The 23,065-nt window shown below is 43.8% G+C and overlaps 2 protein-coding genes across 2 annotated transcripts in view; one reads left to right on the top strand and one right to left on the bottom strand.

Annotated features, from left to right (window-relative positions):
- The window catches only part of LOC107191602 (beta-arrestin-2), a 29,639-nt gene extending 9,582 nt beyond the window's left edge, over positions 1 to 20,057 (bottom strand). The window contains exons 1-2 of the mRNA XM_015580670.1: positions 19,865 to 20,057; positions 286 to 499 (exon numbers count right to left, since the gene is read on the bottom strand). Of these exons, the coding sequence (XP_015436156.1) occupies positions 286 to 418 (133 nt within the window). The 5' untranslated portion in view covers positions 419 to 499; positions 19,865 to 20,057. The remainder of the gene's footprint in view (positions 1 to 285; positions 500 to 19,864) is intronic.
- Positions 20,058 to 20,679: 622 nt separating this feature from the next.
- Positions 20,680 to 22,347, top strand: LOC107191729 (protein FAM8A1). Its single transcript, XM_015580829.1, has 5 exons — positions 20,680 to 20,887; positions 20,995 to 21,141; positions 21,400 to 21,520; positions 21,596 to 21,710; positions 21,766 to 22,347. Exons 1-5 carry the CDS (start codon positions 20,686 to 20,688, stop codon positions 22,102 to 22,104), a joined length of 924 nt encoding a protein of 307 aa, XP_015436315.1. The 5' UTR covers positions 20,680 to 20,685; the 3' UTR covers positions 22,105 to 22,347.
- Positions 22,348 to 23,065: the final 718 nt, after the last annotated feature.

Raw genomic sequence — 23,065 nt, forward strand, 5'->3', positions numbered from 1 at the left:
GGGGGGGGGGGGACTTTCGAACCGACCCATTGATTCATCGGGCGTTAAATGAACGCGTCTGAATGGGATCACCTCAATGGACGCGACGGACTCTATACGCGACATTCAGGATTAACCACCCGCGAGGCGAACGCGGTGTGACGCTTCGTTACGTAACGCCCGTGTGTTAAGGCCGAAAAGTAGCATGTACTGCTTTTTCCGTGATCACAGGTCGCATTGAGCCGTTAGAATCGGCCGGCCAAGATCTTGCCTATTGTTCATAGCCGGACCACATTTTCTACTTACCGATAGGATCGACATGGGTTATGTGATCGACGAAATCTCGTTTCGCCAGATACACCGTGATATTTCCATTGAGGGTCGACTTTTTGAAGACACGAGTAGCTTGCCGCTTGCTGGCACTGTCCACAGTGTCCATCGCACTGATCTCGGGGCTGACGATGGCCCCTAACTCATTTGAGTCCTCCGCCTCTGAACACTCGGATTCCGAACTCTCCCACTGCACAGAAAAAAAGACGATTTCGAATTATTACACGCTCGACTGTCCTCGAGACCGCGAGTAGGTATCGTTCTCTCGTTCTCTGAAAGAATTATCGTTTAAAAAAAAAAAACAGAAACTTCTCGATCTTAAGTTCGAAGCTATGTAGCAAGGGAATGTTTTCGTTTTCTCGACGAACGTCTCTCCCAGGGAATGCGTTCGTCGGGGCGTAACTACGGTAAAGTCGAAGTTTCTCCGAGTTTCAACAAGTTAGAGAAGTTTCTTTCCCCCTGAATTTTTTAACTGTAAGCGCCGCGGCGATCTTCCTCTCAAACGAAGCTTTTTCCTTTGCTTCTCCAACTCGTACGACCCCGATATTTTCCTTCTACTTCCTCCAACTACCGACCCTTAGCTTTCCTCCAACCTACTCTCTTTTAATAGTTTACGAATCTACCATTGTTCGAAGTGGGGGTCTTGTCGTTGTTCAAACTGACGGAATCTTGACCTTTCTCTGAATATATATCCAGAAAACCGTGGAAGCTGAAGATTCAGCTGGAGAATCTAGTGCTTGGGTCGCGCAGGGGGGGGGGGGTAGAGTTTCGACGTTTACGGTTCCATCGAGCTCGCTTATACGGCACTGGCATTCTCATTTGACCGAGCACGCAACTCGTACGCATTGTGAATCGACAAAGCTCACCGTCGCTGCAACCCGTGTACGTAATGCACGCCCGAAAAGGACGTTCATCGTCTGTTCTTTGAGAACGGGGTACCCGTGAAACGAGCCTTTGATCGCCGCGCCGTCAAAGCACGTCCAAAGAGGAAGGTGGAAAACGGGGTATCAAAAAGGGGATGTCAATGATACGTTTGTTTCGCCCACGTTCACTGCCGCCCCCTCCCCTCCCTTTCGTCGCGAGAGAGCGCCCGATCAAAGGTACCCGGATGAAACACTCTATTTTCACGGAGAGGGTGTCTTCGAGAGGATACGTTTTCGAGATTTCGACCACGTTGCATGCAACCTGTCTGCTATTAGTCGAGACACGCAAAAATGAAAATTCGATAGTACGTCGGTTCTCATCCCAGAGTATTTACGAAAACAAAGAGGAGGAGATAACCAGATATTGATAGTGCTGCAACCCAACGCAGGTAGGCGATGGTCTGGGTTAGGTTAATCAAGACCGTTCCTTATTATATTTCGGCGTTGACTTCCAGGAATCCTAGAAACAATACATACACCAAACCCCATTTCTTTCAACTCATACTACCACCTCTTGAACCAGCTACACCAACAAAAATTCTGCATTTTCCACTAATCACGAGTCGATCCGTTCCAGTAAGAATCTATACATTCACTCATTCACCAGAACACATTCAACCGTCAACAAGAACACATCGACCTGTCAGAAGACAACCAGTACATACACACAAACAAATACATCACAGTGTTAAGTTTATATTAAAGTCTAAGCGTGTTACTAAGTTGTGCCAAATCATTTAAAACACATATCACCACACGCACAATCACACCATTTTTCCAACGAGTTCCGCGGTATTAATTTTCCAACAAGCAGTGACTAATCGCGAGCTTATCACAAGTACGCCGCATCAGATAGCAAGGGTGAGAACAGGAAATATGGAGGAAGCGAGTAGATTTGGGATGAAAGAAAAGAAAAGAAAATGTGAGGTATATAAAGAAAAGTGTAGGGGAGTTTGGAAGGTTGAGAGGAGACTGGGAAACTGTAGCAAAGGAAAGATATTGAGAGAAGTTAGTTAACTGGTTAAGAGAAGTGGAAAGCAAAAAGGTAATAAAAAATACCGAAGTTAGAGTTAGAGTTAGGTGTATTAGAATAGGGTAGGGTAAGAGAAATGTTAGGTAGGTTAATGTGTAATTAGCATGTGCTATAAAAAGTATGGAAAGATGTGCGTATAAGGAATTGTAAGCCGAATCCATTCCTAAGTCGAAGAGGCCGAAATAAAGCAACTACTAGTACATATGTCGGTGCTCATACGCTGGCCAGACGAGGACACGCAAGATGGCTAACGCATAGTTATTAGTTTCGAGAGAAATATTCCATAAAATGCATTCACATTTTCACCTTTGCCATGGTCGACGCTATCTGTTCCCTGACGGCGGGGTAGTGTCTATTTTTTTTATTCTTCTCGAACTTTGCTCGCTGCGCGTGGCCGCGATAAATAATCTAATCGCGAGAGAGAGAGAGAGAGAGAGAGAGAGAGAGAGAGAGCACGGCCGTTAGTAATCACGTTTTAAAACGCGTTCTTCGTCGACATCACCGGATAATCAAATTATCAGAACTCCCTTTCGCGAAACGCTGATTTCATGTTTCGCGAACGTGCGATCGCATCACCGACGTACATTTTCAGCTCGTTAAATGCGACGCCAGGCAAGAACCTCGTCGACTTCTATTAAAAGGACTTTAAGCACGGAACACTATAGAATATTATAGCTGTTAAGAGTTCCACTTTGCAAATATTCCCGATCCAGTTCAGATCGAAACAATAAACGTCACACGACACTTCGCGGATACGGATGTATATAAGTAGACCGTGAATTTTATGGCATTCGTGTGTTAACACAATCGCAACCGGCGGTTTTGAGGCAAGACTCTGGTTAGGTGAATACCGCGTACAATTTTCAAAAGTATATAACTAAATACTGCAGAGTTCTGTTATTTAGAAGTATAACGGGTTGAAATTCATGTTTTCCAATCGTTAAATAACGTTAGTTAATTATCATATAAAGAGAATATCTAATGTAACAGAAATTTTAAATCAAGATTATGATCATCTTGCTAAAGAGAAACGGGTGATGAATGCTAGAGATTTTGAAATAACGTAGAACGACGTTACCGATACTCAGCTGAAGACTTTAAAATTACGTAGAACTCCGTTGCCGGTTACGAATGTGTTAAGTGTCAATGGGAAGATAGAACGAAGAAGCTGGCTGGAGCGCGATCGCGAGCGCACTAGTAGCTTTTCAGCAACAAAGCGCGCAACCCTCGCGAGTCTCTCGAGCTGCCAGCTAAACAGGCCTTGACAAATAGATGTCAATTTCAATCGAGGCTCGTGCACTTCTTAGCGCGATCTATGGCACGTATTCGTGCTCGACGAGGCGTGCAAGACAAGGGCAGGGAGGGCAGGTTGTTCCCGGTGTATCGGTTGTGGATAGCGATCGCGTGAAAAGATACTGTCGTCGATCGGAAAATTCCTTTTTCCATCGATGTACCTGAAATTTTCATCTCGACTGAACTGAACCAGACAGAAAAACTCGATGAAGCATTTATTCGATCCTTTAAGCGACAAATGATTTTTCACCACGAACTTTCAGCAGCTCAGATTGACCTCCGAACCACCGCCGTTGATTTAACAGTTTCTCCGTGGATGATCGATCACTGGGCGTAGACGAAACGTGAATTATCGCGCGCCAGACGTTTCGAGACGAGACTCGCTTCCCCTTTCGATGTCGCCGCAATAATTTAATAGCGCTGGGAATCCCACGGCAGAAATTAAATCGCGACCGAGGATGGAGCGCGATGGTGCGCTGTGAAAATCAGTAAAATTGATAAACCAGTGACTTCACTCGATTACCAATCGATCGAAGGGAGGAGGGGTCAATTTTATTCTGATTCTCGTTCTCCATCTTCGACAAAACCCTTCGGAGTTTACGATTCTATCGTGTGACCACTTGACGACTTGAAATCGACGAGAGAAGTTCCCCGAAGAATGAAAGAAAGGACAGAATCGAGAAACGGACAATAAATTGGCTATTCTTAGCGGCGATTTCCGAGGAAAATGCACCTCGTACGCGCCGCTTCGGAAATAGATTCTCCGGTTTCGAAAACGTGTATCGACGCGAAAGGCTTTCAGGGATTACCTCGAGATTATTCGACGCATGTTTTCACTTGGAACGATCGATCGAGGAGAGACAGGATCATCCATGAAATGTTGTCCGGTTTTTTTTTAGGAAAGAAATGGCTGGAGAATTTGTATGTTTCGCGAAATAATCGTGGGCGTGGCTGCACGGTTTCGCGAACTCACGGTGAAACCTCACTGTAACTAACCATAACCAATTACACCTAACCCGATGCAATCGCGAACCGGGGGCCTCTATTCGCATAAATCATGGGAATTCGCTTACCGTGGGCATCATTTTCGCGGGGACACGGTCGTACGAGTTCGTACTAATTACGTCGCGACTATGATTTCGTACCAGAGAGCGAACACTGCCGCTGGTCTCGCGCGAATCCGACCGTCCACACCGGGTGTGGTAATCAACTTCGAGTTCCGACTCACGTGGGAAAACCCGCGAACAAAAACGACACGTTTGCATCGCCATAAAACTTTCTGATTACTATTTACGGGCGTCATTCCACTCATAGAAGTATCCACATAGTTATTGAAAAAAAAAAAAAACAGAACCAAGTTGAGTTCAGCTTCGATATTCGAATTAGTGACGGGCGATACAGTAGGTGTCAATTTTTTGAATATCTCTATAGTTTTCCATTCAAATGACGATATTCTGTGTCGATATTTCCTGTCACGATGTATTCGAGTATCGGTACGTAACCCGTAGATATCGAAATTTCGATAGGATCGTTGCATTTGTTGTAAGGAAAATGGACTAATCGCGAGCTTCCCATAAAGTTTGCAATGAATCGATTTCTTTTTCACGCTGTTACCTGAGAATCTGCCTGAATAAATATCTGCTTCAATAAATGATTTATTTTCGTTTTTGGATTTTGTTACTTCTAATTTAATTGCAAGTATTAATACCGAGATTTTATTCCCGATATACACGTGTATCGATCCTCTGGATATTAATACGTATCGATACCAAATACCGATACGATTCAAATGTATCGCCATCGCTAATTCGAACCAAGCTGATGCATCGATCTATCGTCTCTAAATTTGTACACATACATATTTTCCTCGAGAATCGCTGGTACATATTTTAATTTGAATTTGATCTTTCCAGAGGAATATTTAACCATCGAGCAAGTAAGTCTTGTCGTTAGGAAAATTAAACAGAAAACGGGAGCGGTCTTCAAACTCAGAACGATCGGCACGAATTGTTCGGAATGAGTGTACGTATGTGTGCGAGCGTGAGTATGCCACTGGACACTCAATTACGTTTCAAGGGGCAAGAAAATTGCCGTGTTAACGTTGCAATTTCCCTCTGAAAGAGACACACACAGTTTTCCAACCGCTTTGATGCGGCGGAGTTTATATACGACGTTCACGAACAACACTTTGTACACGTTCACGGAACGAGGGTGGCAGAGGTAATGGACGACCCACTATACTAAATTACAGAATTTATTAGTTATTATCAGGAACATGCGCGTACACGTACAAATCGTTCGTACCGGTGTGTACGGTGGTGCACAAAGCGTAAAACGACGACATGGATCGCTTAAAGTGCTCGGTAAACGTCCAGCCTTCCGGGCGTTACGGGAGAAAATCCGTTTCGGATTGCGAACGGGAAAGGTTTTGTTCTTTTTACAGAAAATTCACGTTTACGTGCAAACAGATCATCTTTGCGGTTAAGCTTTACAAAGGAACGCTAAAAGATTAAATAACTTCGCACAAGAGGAGACGGAACCCCGTAACAAGTTTCTGCGAAATCGAATTTTATAAATTTTCACGGAGTTTTTCTAAAAGCTTCGGTAACAAGACTTTCGTGAAAATGTTAAAAAGGCTTTGAGAGCCAGGGGTTATAAATCGCGTATTTAAAGTCCCGTGGGCGATGTTTCTGATACCTTTTAACTCGTGACTTTGTGACTGACAGCGACTTTAATTTTAACCGTGTCACTAGCTGCGTCTATTCCGCTATGCTGAGCAAGAGCGCGATGGATAGAAAAAAAAGAAGGGCGAAGAACACGCCATCTGAAAAAAATTAACAGCAAAGACCATCGTCGAATTTTTATAACGCGTCGGTGCTGGGATGGGATACAATCGAATAAACTTGAAATATTTTTCTTCGAATTTCAATGTATGGAAATCGAATATTCTCCCAGGCGCATCGAGGGAACAACGCTTCACATTCGATAACGTGTACACCTGCAATAAAAAGCAATGGGCAACGTTTTATTATTCATTTTAACACGGTGTGAGTAACGTGCCGGAATTTTTCCATGAAAATCCATGACAACGGGATGGTACGTTCGGTGACGCGCGGGAAAAAAACGTATAATTTCACCGTGAAATTCGCGAAACGCAACGCATTTCGCAACGATCGGTTTTTAATCCCGGCGATTAAGCTTCCCAGGCCCCGGTTGGATTTGTTAATCTCACCGTAACATCTGTTTATCCTGTCGGACTCGTGGAATCTCGGATCGATAGACGCGCGTAAACGAACGTCGCGACTGTTTATCGTTCTACCCGGTAATTAAATATCCAGTGTTTTTTCTCGTAAACATCTGTGTACACCCGTGTCTGCGGGAACTGCTTTAACCTAGATATCGCTACGGCGAACCTCATTATTTCTGCTCAACTTTGACCAACTTTTCTGTTGGTCAATATTTATGTAGGTACAGAATATCCACTAACGGCGGTGGTGCGTAGGGTAATAATTTATCCATCATCGAACGATAAATTTGGAGAAACGAGCCTACTTGCCGATATTTCAATATTTCTGGGAGACTATGTTTGTCGACTTGTACAAAGACTCTAAGCCGCGGATAAATCCTGAATCTGGCATCATTATTGGACAAGCCAACGTATATCAATTACAGTAATTTTACGCTATAATCTTTAGTTACACGTTGAACCTCGTACGATATTGGGTTTCCCGAATGGTTCTCAGAGAATTACAAAAGTTATTCCACAACTGATTCAAAGCTCCAGGCGTCTTGGTTCGATTCATTTTCTCTGTTTAACCCCTTGGGTACATTTGACGACTGAGACACGGTATGCGCTTGTTTTGCCTACGTGCAAGATAACTAGTCTAACCCGTCATTCGAGTTGTGACAATATTTAACCTGTACATTCTTATTCGTTTCAAAGTAGTTTGTATCAGTTGTAAAAAAGAAAGAAAAATTCAATCTGTTCCATATGCAAAATTTCTTTCAAATAAATCGGTACCCAAAGCGTTCAAATCGGTATACCTCTTCTTTCGATACCCACGCACGATATTCGAAACATCTGTATAACATCCTCCGTATCTACGTTTCCATTTATCTGCGTCGCAATTTATCATTCGTCGTACTCTAATTGATCGTCGGAACCTGATAACGGCAACGAGATAACGTAACGTAACGAGTAAAAAAGAGTGTATATCCGTGGGATCGTTCGATACCACTCATCAATTACTTCAACCAGACGGAAGGAAAGAAGGGAGAAGGAAAAAAAGACCGCCAGGAATTTGTGCGACCAGGAGTATATACCCATCGAGACAAATATCGCTCTAGTGTGTTTTCGTCGTGTGAATGATACACCGCGGTTCAACGTTCCACACTTTCATAAACGCACAATTGAATTATTTACGAGGAAACGCGACAAGCCACGGCGGAGGAAACCACCGCGATGAAAATCGTGCGCTGCACGCTTTGCGTCCCAATGAATTATTAATTTTGTTAATTATACCGCGCTCGCCCGACGTACGTTCAGCGCCGCTGATTCCGCCCGATAAAGCGTTTCCGATTCCACAGACATGAGAAAACGGGCAACAGCAATCCCGCGAACAGCGTGTTCGCGCTACGGTCCGAAGAAACACGCGTTGAACGAAGAACTTCCTCCGTGAGACCTGTTAACGTGCCGGGAAATCGATTACAAAAAACGGATTTCCCGCGGGCACGCAATCGTCTTTTGATTCGAGCAACAAGCAAAATATTACGAAAAAGATTCTGGTAAGCTCGCTGTCACACTTCGAAGTTCGATTCCGGTAACCCAGTTGCATCAACTATATCTTAATGGTACATAACTTTAATTGTTTATATCTTTAAAAATATCGTTAGGAACCTGTATACTATCATCTTTGAAAATCCTGTTACATAAAATCGAAATCGAACAATTGGGGTCCTTCCTTTGTAAGCGTTGCGGGGAAACTCGAACGATCCATTACTCAGCTACGTGACACCGGAGAAGACCGTGAGGCGGTATGAATTTCTCTTGCAGTATTCGCGCCCTTTCGATCTTCCAACGACACACATCGTCAGCCATGTCGAATTCCAAAGTAAGACCTTCCCTCGCTCTCGGAAAGGTTAACCGTCGTTATTACCATGGGGAAAGACGAACAAACACGTGTGGCGCGTGATTTACGGTACGAACGTCGATAGAAAAGAAAATGAACTTTAACGAACTATCGTCAGTTTTCCACAAGTGATATACGTGGTGATTACGTGGTCCCCTAATAACCCAGAAACAGTTCGTCTGTTATATGTATGTATATGTATATCGAACGCTCGGTGTGGCAAGGTTGCACGCCATCATTCGATCGATTCGGCGGTGAAACGTTGAAAGCGCGAGGTGTGTGTATATGTATGGATGGAAACTGTTGCAGGGATTCTTGTGCATTATTCCATTAGCCTGTTGGCGCAGTTCTGTCGCGGTGAGATCCGGCAAAAGCTCATCCAGTCGCGATCAATGATCCTGTCAGATCAGCTATCCATAACCACGCGTAACGACCAAAATCCAGAGGACTGATTTGGAATTTTATTGTACACAGGGTATCGGTAAAATTCACGAGAACAGAAGTCGTGCAACTCAATTTCAACGGAACGTCCGTTGGACGGATCTTTATATCTGGATTCTAACGATCGTACCTACCCCCCGTAAGCCAATAGCTACCGATCACAGAACCGAAAATCCCTGTCGTTCGAGGACCAACAAAGCAACCATCACGAGGTGTGTACGACAAGGTGATTAAATTCCTCGGTTTTCCGTACGCACGCTTTCTTCGTGACGCACACAGGATGTAGTGAGTACCGCGGTTGTTATATTCATAGCGGGAGCAATACTTCCAGGAATCTTAACGGCGGATTTGAACGTTAAACACACCGCGCCAGCGCGATGGAATACCGCGGCTCGTTATGTCGAGTTATTTTCGGTGGCCTATTAAAATTTTCATCCCGCGAACGCGTTTCGGCCCTCCAGTTCGACGAGTAAGGAGAGAACCACACTAGGTGTTCCGTCCGCAAGATATAAATTTTTCAGGGGCGTCGACAACGTTGATATCGTCGAGTATCGTCGTCAGGGCATCGCATGGAATAATAAGCGGTCCTTTTTGACTCGCTTCGGTGGCGACGGTTCCTTTGAATATTTGATAACGAATCGAGCGAGACACGCTCGAAGTCGATCGACTACCCGACTGTAGATGCGTGAAACATTTCGAAAATTATAGGTGACCCTAATTTGTTGGCTAGGAACTGTATATGTATAATAATAAGTTCGTGGGAGTATTAGGTCATCATTCGTAATACGACACGAATGGGTTAAGGTTGTTACGTACTTCTGGAGAAATTGAATTTGAACACTTTCGATGGTGCCGCGTGTGTACCGGCGTACGGTGCGTGGAGAACCTGAAAACCTGAATAGTCGTGTTTCAACGGGAACTGGATATCCGTGGGAATACGATATCGCGGAGACAACTGAAATGAGGATTCCGCGGAGCGATCGCTGACAACGAACTTTCTGTGTCGCGATCCACGAGCAATCCGGATGTGTAGCGCCGGCACGATATACGTTCGTCACGACTGACGAATACCTACTAATTCAAGGCCGGTCGGTTCGCACAGCCAGAAGTCCTTGATCGGTTCTGCAATGATCGCGCGTATATCCGCGAAAGCAAATTCTCCGTGTGCGCCACCGTGCTTCTTTTCGGCTGGTCGGACGCCGTGGAAAATTGCAGAAAATCTACATCTCCGTATCATCGAATATACATATATAGCGATCGTGTAAGTCGATCATCTTGTTCCCGTCATCTTTATTATTATCGGAATAATGTATGGTCACTAATTGTGGGATTATTTCTAAGAATAATGTATAGGTATATGTATCACCTGGGAGCAATAATGAATCAACGTACCGAGCAATACTTTAATTTTTTTTTGTGTTTGAGCGTGGGCGACACTAGTCTTCTTTCTGGTGTTAACGTTAGTTCTTAAGAGTTTTTCGTGTTGAACAGAGATCCCTTCCGAGCAAAATTTAATAAAGTATACAGTAATAGTACATCAAATTCTGTATTTAACAATCCATTTCCAATACTAATCGTAATAATCATTCTTGACTAACTTGAATATCCTTCGTCATATTCAAACTAAATTCCCGTCAATAATGTCGCCTCGGGAAAATGTTTCCCTGTTGCGTGCGAGCACTCCATCATTCTTTCTCCCCCGGAGGAGAATGGAATTGGGTTAATTAATTCGATCCTGGCGATTCGGTTTACGTGAGACAAACAACTTATTCCGTGATCAAAGTCTGTAGAGCCACGACCTAATCCGTCGCTGACGTGCGCGCGCACGGAAAAACAGAAAAGAAAAAAAGGAACAGTGAGAAGAGACGAAAAATCGCAACATTTTCCACGCCCCGTACAGTTTTTCTTCTGCAGCCGACAGACTCATATATTTACATTGCAAATAGAGGCGGTTGGCGTGGTCGGGTCACGAAAGATTTTCTCGGTCTTTCGTGTTAACTCGAGGGGGAGGGGGGGGACTGGAGCGAGCAATATTGATAAAAGCCAAGGGGCTATATTTTGCGACGTTGCGCGGCCAGGGAAATATTATTAAAATTCCGCTAATATCGTGAATCGAATACTTCCACGGGCAACACAAAAGGTAATCTCGTTTCACTGTCTCAATTTTCTTTGCAGCCGTCCGCGGCAGCGGTTTCAAACGAGGTGGAGGGGGGGGGGGCAACGATAAAATTAGTTTTTGATCTTGTTCGATCGTTTCTCTTGAGGTAATCTCGGAAAAAAGCTCCTTGGCGAAGAGAAGACATCGCAAGAGAGGGGACGAAAAAAAAAATTCAGTTCCTCCGTGTTACATCGTAGGTACCGAGCGTATCTTTGTTTCGTTTATTGCCCTCGAGTACCGAGGCAACGGCAGACAGCCGGAAGTTTTAATCAAGCACGGATTCATAAGATCGTCGTGTGTACGCGAAAAGCGCAACGAAAAGTTTCTGGCCGCGCGTGAAGAATATTCCGCGGGGTATTACGTTGTTCTCTCTGGCCCCGGGATCGTAAAGTTTTAATGAAAGAGGACCTCCATCGCGATTCGAAAGAAATGGGAAGGGTGACTTCCATTCCACCCAGCCACCCCCCTACGGACTCCAAGGGGAGGAAAGTAACGAGGTCCTCGCTATCGTCTCGTTTTACGAGTATACTCCCGCGCTTTATACCCGCGTTCGGATTTTAGGAACCAGAAAGTTCTATACCGTTCGAGGCATTCACGCGTGGTGTTCCCTTCTCCTGTCCGTACCGTGAACACACTTGCACGACAGTATAGTTCCATCTTAATTAATCGCGGGCCGCCTTTCACGATCTTCCGGCGCTGACGAGCCTTCCGGTCAGATTGACGATCGCCTTTCGGTCTACTGACTTTCCTCGAATAAAGCACACACCGCCTGACCACGGGAATAAGTGGCGGTTAGCAGACATAGAGAGAGGGGCAGGAAGAAGAGAAAGAATGGCGAACGGCCGTGGTTGAAGCAACCGCGGGAAAATTTCCGTTTAAATCCAACGGGAGAAAAAACGGCGAAATCTCCGTTGGCGTGTTGTTACTCTCGTCCAACCACGGGAGAAATAGCAAATTCTAATTCATAGTGGGTACATCAGATGGTACGAAAAAAAAGAGAGAGAGAGAAAGACCGGACGCGTTGGGCCGGCGAACGCGCATTGACAAAGTGAAGATCGTTGCGCCGATGGCTTTGTTGCAACGTTGGTTCCGACGGCGGATTAATGGCGAGGCTCGTTCCGCGAAATAAAGGCGCAAATTGATTCAATTAATAAAGATAAGCGACAAAATCGGGGGGGGGCCCCGCCCCTCGAGGTAGGTATCACTCGTTCTGCATGCGTGTGTGTGCCACTTTCGCCCGTGGTGCATTATTTTAATGGATTTCCACGAAGTAACGCGAGTAACGAGCGCGACGTGAGAGAACAAAAAAACGAATTAGTCCGCGCGTTGAAATGCGCGCGCTGCGTATAAAAAAAAAACGAACCCGGGTCATGGCAGAAGCTCGTAGCTCTTTTTCGGTGTCGCTTTTACACGAATGAAATGTCAGTCGGTAGTTAGCAGTAATGTGTGTAGCTGCGACACGGGTTAAATCGGTTCTTCGACGAAAACCTGTCCGGCCCAATTTTTCCAGCACGAGGTCGTCTCGTCAACCACCGTGTTCCGTTTCATTTGCATTTTCGCGCAATCTGGATTTCATTTGCATTTTAATAGCGTACCCATAGCTTTTATATCCCTCCACCGACCTCTTTGGCGATGAAAAAATTCATTCGGAAGAATTCTACTTTCATCGAATCGCTGGTATATGTACCTACATATGTATATTTCAAACCGCTCAGAGATACCACGAATACAAAAGGGGACAATAATTGACTAGTGTGGAGACATCGCTCGTGAGTAAACAGAGGAGATCAGGAAAATAAAGCTGAACCGATCGGGGACCCGTAATTCCTGTTCGAGCTGAATAAGCAATTCGTATAAATCGACGCGAGTCGCGATCGATCCCCCCAACCGTTTCTATCGGGCGAAATGTACCTGGTCCACAGACGGTTGGCGAAACGTGTATCCAGTCGATGAATGAGCCTTATCACGCAGCCAAGGCGTCTACGGACCGTGGCCACGATAAGAGAACCGACTCGTTACCTGCCCCAGTTTATGATGCTCTTCCATCCGCGAATCGGACAAACATCCCCCTTCGGAGGATCTTCGAAAACAAACAACAACCCCCGGATGCTGGAGGGTGGTCGTTTCCCCCCTCGCGAACTCGATCGAACGATCCATACGATGCCACTAATACACGGGCGAGCCAGGCCGAAGACGCTCGCTCTTGCCCCGCCTTTAGTTTCATTCTCATTCATTTTCTGTGTCAGCATTTTTAGTATACCGACTACGAAGAGGTACTAATTGTCGTCCAAGTTCTTAACTGTTCTAACTTCATTTCTCAAGAAAAATTTAGTTAATCGATCTACGTCTCATTGGTCCAAAGAATACAAATTTGCCATAATATAAAGAAATTTCAACCTAGAAAACAATGGTTGTATCTTCAAATATGCACTAACAATGGAAATTTTATGTTGATAATAAGATAACATTTTGTTAATATTGTAATAATGAGGTATTCGGTAGATATTATTACAGTGTCTTTGATCATTTCACTACTTTCCTGCTCCTGTAATATTAAACTTTGTAAACTTCAAACTCAGTTTCTTCAGTTTAAAAACTGACAGAGATTGAACAATTAAGAATTAAAGCGATATAATGTCACTAGATTTTTGGAAATCCACGAAAACGTGTGAACTCGCGTGAACGAAAAGCAAATGGTACGTACAATCGACTATTCCATTTCTATCCGAGTGAGTTTAGTGTCTCTATTCATCGCGTTGAACGAATTTAATAGTCGCGAGTGATTTCGTAGCGAGAATAAAATAACTCTGTGTAATCAACGATATAGATATACAAGTGATAAACCGCCTATGGCGATTGTAGATTCGAAGTCGGAAATCTCAGATTCTAACGGATAGTATGTATGTACATATAATACTTGTAATATCGTACGATGATCAAGAGTGCTTCGCCGGGCATCGATTAAAAAGAGTTAATTGATAAAAGTAGTCCCTGAAGCGGGAACGTTTCCTATCCCTTCCTCTGATTCGCTCCCTCTTTACCGGAATTTTAAACCGATAGAGATTTCGAATTTCCTTTAAGGGTGTTTCCGCCGATTGCACCCAGCCAACAAGTCATCCGCGGTGTCTACGAACCCTCTGCTCTTGCCGTCCGACCCGTTATTCCCGCGAAACTTTTGTAATTTTCCGAGAGATGTCCGAGCATTTTCCCGTCCCGTGTCGAATGTAAAGTTCACTTCAAACGGGAACACATAAGTATGATTCGCGGAGTTAAAAGGGGACCGGGCGTGGCGGATTAAGGATTACGAGATAACGACTTTGTGAATTCTTGCGAAGCGATGACCCCGGGGTTTTCAAACTGTTCTGAATAGGAGCTTCGCTTCAAAGGGCGCCGCGCACGCGGATGATCCAGAAAGGGAAAAAAAGACTATTCGCGAGATCTGCTCTTTCCAACTACAATATTTCGAAAATCTTTCGATTACAATGTTCCATTGGCGAGGATTTCACGAACAACACATTTATCGAAAGCGTTTAACATCAATATATTCCGTTCGCTGTTCCAGAGTTGTCTTGAACGGAAGACGCGGATCTCGCGGCGGCGGCCACGGTTCTTTTCTTTCTAACAAAGAAAAGGTTCCAACTGTACTACTGCGATTTTATCCTTTAACTGTAAAGGACTTTTCGGTTTTGATTTTCAATATACATAGGAGGAATATACACGTTACGGATTGTCCCATCATTTTGCAACATCCTATATAACTAGGTATGTAACTTTAATTAATTACACCTCCAAAACTATCAAGTAATTACGGCTAATATTTCACATACATCGTTAGAAATATGTATTCGATCATCCTACAAAAGATCCTACAATCGATAAAATCGAAGTGGTACAGTTGGGCTCGTTCCCTTGTAAGTACATAAACTAGCATTCTAGAAATGCCTATCAATTAACGAATGAATCACACGCTTCGTGATGCAGATCGCCGTTCACGTGTCCGCACGGCCCGGTACAGAGTAGTATCGCGAAACGACGCATCTCGAAGGATGTACGGATCGCCGAGTACGCGTACAATGAGACGTCCCGAGTCCCCATTGTTCGGTCGCGATATACCCTCGACGCGTGGGGTTCGTCATCGATCACCGATGGAATCAAGGATGGAACACATCCGTGGAATATGGCCGGACGGAGCTGACCGTTTTAACTCTTTGTTCCTCGATAAAACGTGCAAAATCGGTTGGGAACGAAACGAAACAAAAAGAAAAGTATATCTCTCGTAAACGCGTTTTACCCGTTCTCTGGATTCCAACGAACAGCTCTTACGATACGATTCGCGCGACATTTACCATCGAGGGATTATCGATTTCGATCAGTGGAATCACGACGGTTATCGCGAAATGACACGAATGCCGCGGCCTCTGAACCCCGTTGTAGTCGCGTCGAATTAGAAGTTTTTCTATTTAATTTCTAAATGGTTGCGCGCCGACGATAAAAGCACTTATCGCGGCTTACGCAATGTTCAATGCGCTTCGTTGGTCACGTTGATCGTCGAGCGTGTATTATATGTATACATACATACTTTGGGTATCCAGTCACGTTATATTATTTTCGAACGAATTTCATCGCACGAGCGTGATCAAACGTTTCTTATTACGTTCATCGTGCAGGAATGTAGGTAATTCGACCGGTACCAAAATTCTCTGACGAATGGAGAAATACGTGTTTGGCACCGTGACCCACGGTACGTAAAATTTTGCAATTAAATTCGTGTTGTTTTCAAAGGCAATATCATTCAAGCGAGAAAGAGCAAATGTTCAGAATTGTACCGGAGAACCGGAAATTTTCGATCTAGCTTATCTTGTTCGCGCAGGTGCAATATGTGAAAAGACGCGTCCTCTCTATGCATTAAAATGCAAATTTGTCCCTCGGGCATTTTATTGATCGTAACTTAGAAGAAAATACGTCTCCGGGATTTTCCGCGAAATGCAAGTTCGTTTGTGCTATTTCCTGAGATCGATACTGCTTCCACAATAATCTGATTCTAAACGTTTTCAGTCCATTATAAATATATTGTTAAAAATCAACTTTTCTAGTCGAGACACTCTGTTCCACCGGTTGGAAAGCAAGACAAGATTTTTGAAGGGTTAATCTCGAGTGTCCCACCTTTACAGATAAGATTCACCGTTCCTTGTTTCTTTTTTCATCGTTAGATTAGCGTGTACGACTGATTCAAGCAGATTAGTTGATAAAATGGAAGACCGTGTGGCCAGGCTGAACGGGCTCCATTGTTGGCACTTTCGTGACACTTACTTTCTCGTTACCGTTGTTTACCCGGATCCGTTATTACGTTTCCCGTTTAATTACATTCGTTGCGTATAGACAGAACGTTGGCGCGGGTAACATCACGTTCTCTCTCTTCTCTCTGTCCCGGTGTGTCGGTCAGTTATTTTCGATCATCGATTATTAATAATTGCCAGAGAGTAAGAGCGACAGTTTCAGTTATATTCGCGAGATCGGACCGCGAAAATTAATATTTCCGTCGTTCCGCGCGCGCTCGCGACTTGTAAACAGACGGATCGAACCCCCATTGTTTAATAATTAAATGTGCATACGTAATTACATTCGATCGGATCGCGCAAAGCTGTCGTACCAAGTAGGCGCATTCTTTCAAGAAGGCCTTCCTCTCCTTACCGATCTCTCGTCGAACGATAATAATCCAGCACGAAATAGTTTCTCGTTTTACAGGTCGTGGCAAAACACGGTGCATCGGCCTCCTCGTGGTGCAATAATCGAAAAGGGAACTCTGGTTTTCCGTTCTGCATCGTACATATACAGCGAGTTTGCAATTGCTTCTCGTTGGAAACCGCAACGTTTCCCATTTCGAGTAACAAAAGGAAGCCACAACAACGACAAGCAAGGTATTTTCTGACCGAAATTCCAAAGATTTCGTTCTCGCATTTCAGTCGTCCCGTTCTCGCCAATTACGGTAGCCGATAGCAGAATCTGCATCAATTGCCAAGAGAATATCGATAGACCAGTCGCATTCACGGACTTCCAGTGAGTCCGACGCGAAACACCGATAGATACGCTGGTACACGAATTATGCAATCGTTGATGAAAATGTTTTCCCGACATTATCGAGCGGGCAGATGATTCCCCTGAAATGAACCATTTTTCGCCGAATCCTGCGTGTATAAAGCTCCGGCGAATGGTGTTACGTGGGTGGTGTCAGCGCGAAAAGGGGAGGAAGGTTTTCCGCGAATCGCCGGGGCGCAATTTCACAAATGGTAGCGCCGTGCGTGGACGGATTCCGTTGGAATTCCATGCTGGTGAATCGCGCGCGACGGCACACGATCGAGCCCTCGTCGCGACAAGCGAGCTCCCACCGACAGAATTGCGTCGAACGAATATATACATATACTGATTAGGAAAAACAGAAATTCAGCTCCAACTTTTTTTTTACCGTCCTTCATGGAAAGTAAAATTATTTAAGCATTTCGAAATTATTACGCAAACGCACTCACGCAATCGGTTCTCTCACCGTTGATCGAGATACGGTAAATCCTCGATGAGTGTTCGAAGGAGACGTTCCCAGGTGTTGACTTTTTAATTACGTTTAGCACTGTGATAGAGCTTGGAATTCTGAAGCCAATGATATTTTTTTCAGTCGTACATAACCGTTAGTTTATGAAAAAGTTAATATTCAGTGCCGAGAAGCCTGCGAATACTCATCGAGGATTTACTGTATTTGTTACGGAGACGGCTCATTTGATCGGCACACTTTCTTTCCAACGCTTAGTAGAACCCGCGAAAAATTCGGGTTCCTCCGTGGGGAGACCCGATCGATTGATCGAATCCCGGGCTCGAATTATCGCGTGTAGTTTTACGATTAACAAGTGTATCCCATTTACGTTTCACCGCGCAACGGGATTAGGAGACGCGCGTAATCTCTGATAGCCAGTGCCGGCACGCACGGTACATCGTTGGAATAATTTGCGTTATCGTGGAGGGTTCCCCCCCCCCCCCCCCCCAGAAACCGCACGAATATCGTCGCCGGTCTCCTCCGATCGATCGTGAAAGAAAAATGAAACAAAACCGAGGCAAAGCTAACGATCAAGAGGACAGAATCAACCAGGTGTAGCTTCGTTTTGCGAACCTGTCGAGAGATTATCGATAGGCCCTGATGGAACCGGAAACATTTCGCGTGTAGAGACGCATTTAATTCGGCTGGTCGCCGCGAAAATTAGTATGCGTCGCGGCGTGCAACGGCGGTTCTCGTTGGTCGTTACGTCCGCGTTCGACCACGTCAAATTAAGGGAACGGAATAAGTAGCCTGGCTGAGAAAAGCGACGTTAAGACACACACGAACTGAGTGACGCGTGTACACGCGTGTAGACGCGCGCGCTCGCTCGGCTCCCACGGTGCTCGGCCATTTTCCCATGGATTTCGTGCAACCGGTTCCGAAAACGTAGAGGCGCCTTTAACGCGTGAATGGAAGACTCCGCACACGATCGCGGCCATTCACCTTCCGCGATTCGGCCGTAAGAATGTAAAACTAACTTTTATTCGTACGTATCTTCCCGTGCAGACCGACGTTTTTCACGTAACGTATCCACTGCCGTTTTCCACGTAACGGCGTCCCGACGTGGTAGATACCTTTCGTCCCCCTTTTTTTCATTTTCTATTTCGCAGCCTTTCTTCTTTTCCCTTTTCACGCCGGGGCAGTCACGTCAGTCACGCGTTCCCACGATATACTCGAGAGATTCTCGCAGACACTGGGTACGGAGGAACACGGACGGATCGATCGAATAGCGGAGAGAGCCCGTGCATTCGTTTCGGTGCTCGCGAGGGGATTCCAATCCCACGTTGAATCTCTCGATGAAATAATTTTTCCTCGAATATATTGACGCAACCGTCGTGCGCTCGTCACGGCACTGAATGCGTCAAGCGCACCCATACGCGGCGGCCTTTTTATTCTGGTTTCGGAGTGCACGCACGTATCGCGATGGCACGTGGATTATGAATTAGTTTGTCATAATTACACCCCAGGGAGTGATTGTTTTTCTAGCAGATATCGAAGATTCATCGCATTTCCTGCGACGAGCGATCGCGAACGCAAGTTCGTCGGTGTATGTACAAGGAATGTTTTGAAGTCTGACAAACACTTAACCTAAGTTTTGAAATTGCAACGAAGGGCTCTGGCTCGTTCGATTTCGCGCTCATCGATCTCGTTGCAATCCCCGTGTCCGGAGAATTCGCGATTTCTGATCGCACGACGATAGAATACGTGAATTATGTCGGACGATTATTTAAGTGACGATGAAAGAAGGAGATGGGATTTTTTAGCGCGACACACCGTGTATTCCCGGAATTCGAGCGCGACATTCCATCGAGTTGACGCGTGTGACAGAGGAAACACCGTCGTCACACGATTTTCGCGCGTAAAAAAATACTGTTCCACTTTCATCTACGACGGGTATACACAACGATCTTTCGAAAAGTTAACATTCTCTGGTCCCATTTTCGAACGCATGAGCGACCAAAACGTTGTCGCACGATCAGTGTAATAAGATCTTACCTAATGTTTCCTGGCGTCGTGGCCCACACCCTTTTCAAGAATTGAACCAACTGTCACTCGCAACGTCTACGGCTGCACACGGATCTTCGCCGCGACACGCCGCCTCGCGACACCCACCGCTTTGCTCTTATTTATTTCGAAAACGCGAAAAGTACAAAGGAGCGAGTCGTCAGAAACGTACACTGACTGTGATTACTGCACGAATGCCTCGAGTACGTCATGTCCTGAGAAGCTAGCGCCGCAGTGCGAACTGCCGCACGCCTCCTCTTTTGGTTGGGAATCCACCGCATGATCCACCGGACCACCTAGGGTTTTTCCTTGCACCGATCCAGTTCAGCCAGTAGATAGTAATTTTTTGTTGACGTACGAATCCTTTCTTTCTCATCATTTCTCATACAATTTCATGCATTTTTAGACTCGATGTCAGTCGACGACGTTTTTCAGCTGTAACCTGTAACAGCTGTAACAGTAATCAGAACGATCGGTGTTTCATCTCACTGAAGGTGTTTCGTATTTTAAACGTTTAACAATATTGGTACGTGTCATGTATTTAGATTCTTTTGCACGACAATTATGCCTAGTCTGTACAACCAAACAAACTTGCTGTACAGAGGTGGGTAAAGTGACACAGTGTTATTTGAAATACTCTTTCAGATTTCAAAGTGACTGTAAATAAATTATAACTGTAAAATCTAAGAACAGTAACCTGTGTACTATTGTGTATTGTTCAAAGACCGTACTTTACCCAGTTCTGTTACTAGTTTATGTTCAGTCAAAAATAAAACAGCATTTTTAAGTGCTAATCTTTTACAAATAGCAACATGGCAGATGATAAAAATGAGGAAGCAAAAGATGATAAATCAGAGGAAAATAAAGAGCTTCCGAAAATGACAGCTGCAGAGGAACGTTCAGATTATTTTAAAAGGTTGGAAAAATGGTTACACGAAGCATATGCTTGGCAAAGCATGGCTGCAATGTTTCCATACTATGTGATGTCTGGTCAAATACTAAATCAATCATCTGGTATGATCATGATTGCATTTATGTATTTTTATATACACTAACTGTGTATATGTTTGTCGAATGTTGTTAATATAACAAAATTATTCTATAAACTAGAATAATTATAGGTGTACCACCATTTTCACCTGCAACAGCAAATGCAGCCAATGCTCAGTCATTAATATTTGGCACAAATGATCAACAGAATGATCCACTAAGGCAAAGAAGGGCCCAAGATCCCATGGGACCGCTATTTCAACCTCCTGGAGCTGAAGGTAGAAGGTCATAACGATAACTCCTGAGTTCATCACATTCCAACAGAGGTTCAGCTAGTACCATATGTACTTTTGAAACAAAAATACTGCATTTTGCATATTATTTTTACATCTGTGCACCTGTGCTGTTAACATCCCTAAACAGAAGCAATTTCGTAGCTTTATCAATGCAGTATTTTTGAACCTTACATCTTCATCATTATCACATGGTGCAAAGTTACCTATATTTATTGAAATCCTAACAAATATTTCTTTCAGGCTTCGAGTATCGCATTCCACCAATATGGAAAAGATTTGCTGCTGAGGTTATAGATTTGACCATGTTATTTCTCTTGAAGTTTTCTATTGCTTTCATTGCCATTAATGTTTTTGATTTCATGTATGTAAATTCAATTGACAAGGACTATAGATTTCTTCTTGACAAATGTCTATACATGCGTTCTATTTTTTCTAGAGACATAGATGATTTACAGATGAACTTGAGAATTGACTATAATATGGCTCTAGAAATGACGCATGGAATGTTAGTGTTGGAAACGATTCACTTTGTGATAGTTTGCACTTTTGAGGTAAGTATTAATGTTTAAAATAATGTAGCTATTATTTTAATCAAATACTGTTTAGGCATTTTGGCTTCGATACGGTGTAAATGGTCGTATCGGTGGTGCAACACCTGGAAAATCTATGATGGGATTAAGGGTTGTTCAGTGCCGCAGTATTACAGCCGTCGAACGACCTGACGATCCTAACGTTGTGCTCATTTCACCGGGAAAAGATTTAGGTCTACCACTCGCGCTTGGAAGATCAGTGGTTAAAAATTATATCTTGGCTTTTGTATTTCCCATATGCTTTGCCATGATGTTTTTCAGATTTAACAGAGCTATTTACGATCTACTTTGTAACTCGATTGTGGTTGAGGATCCTTACAGAAACTTGAATAATAATAGACTACCACAACAGTAAACACATGCTCCAAACAGATATCCAAGGAACAAAGTATATCTAACTTGCATGAGCCGCGTGCGTGCCGGGGGAATGTAATATGTACATACGTGTATACATTAAACATAACGATGCTACGAAGTATTTTTTTAAAGTACAGGGCGATTTCTATGTGTACCAATGTAAAGTAAAAAGGCTACGTAATATCTTCACGATAAGCATGTACAAGCTATTTAAGAAAAAACACTTAATTAAACGAAAATCCGCGCAAATTGTACAAATTATAACTATTGTAGTTATGAATAAAACATTTTATAATTGATCCTCTAGTTAGCGATTTATTCGCTGAAAAGTTTGAAGTAATACTTCAGTAGCGGTACATAAGCAACATTTTTGAATGAACGTTACAGTTCTATTTAAATTCCTAATTTGTTCAGATATAGGACCTAACATAGTCATATATGTATAATAGACCGCGCGGATTATGATAGGGATGAAGTCGGCACTAGAAAGAAAGGACAGTAACTGGAGTCTGGAGTAACTTCCTTTTCTTTCTAATGGGACTTATTGGTGGGAGATTTTCCGCGGCTATAGTTGTGACATACATGCGTGCAGCATTCCTTCACTTTATCACCGACTAGGTATAGAATACACCTATCATCCAATGCTTTTTTCTGTCCCACGTTCATAGGGCTACGTAACCCTGTTACCATTTTAGTGTCGATACCCGACGTCACCGATAAAGCATGAATTCTGATTATTATTAGCACAAATGAAGTGTTATATATTCCATTCATATTACGTGTATCTATATGATTTGACGGGAATAAAAATATCCGATGCTTCAGTTTAAGGTTAAGGGATAAATATGACAGTCATGAAACATGAAACGGAAAAGTATACATTTTTTCACTTAACTACAAGACAATTTATTCTAAATGCATCGTTAATGGACATTTTATTAATGTTACTTTTTACATGT

This window comes from Dufourea novaeangliae, unplaced genomic scaffold, assembly GCF_001272555.1.
Source record: "Dufourea novaeangliae isolate 0120121106 unplaced genomic scaffold, ASM127255v1 scaffold228, whole genome shotgun sequence".
Lineage (NCBI taxonomy): Eukaryota > Metazoa > Arthropoda > Insecta > Hymenoptera > Halictidae > Dufourea > Dufourea novaeangliae.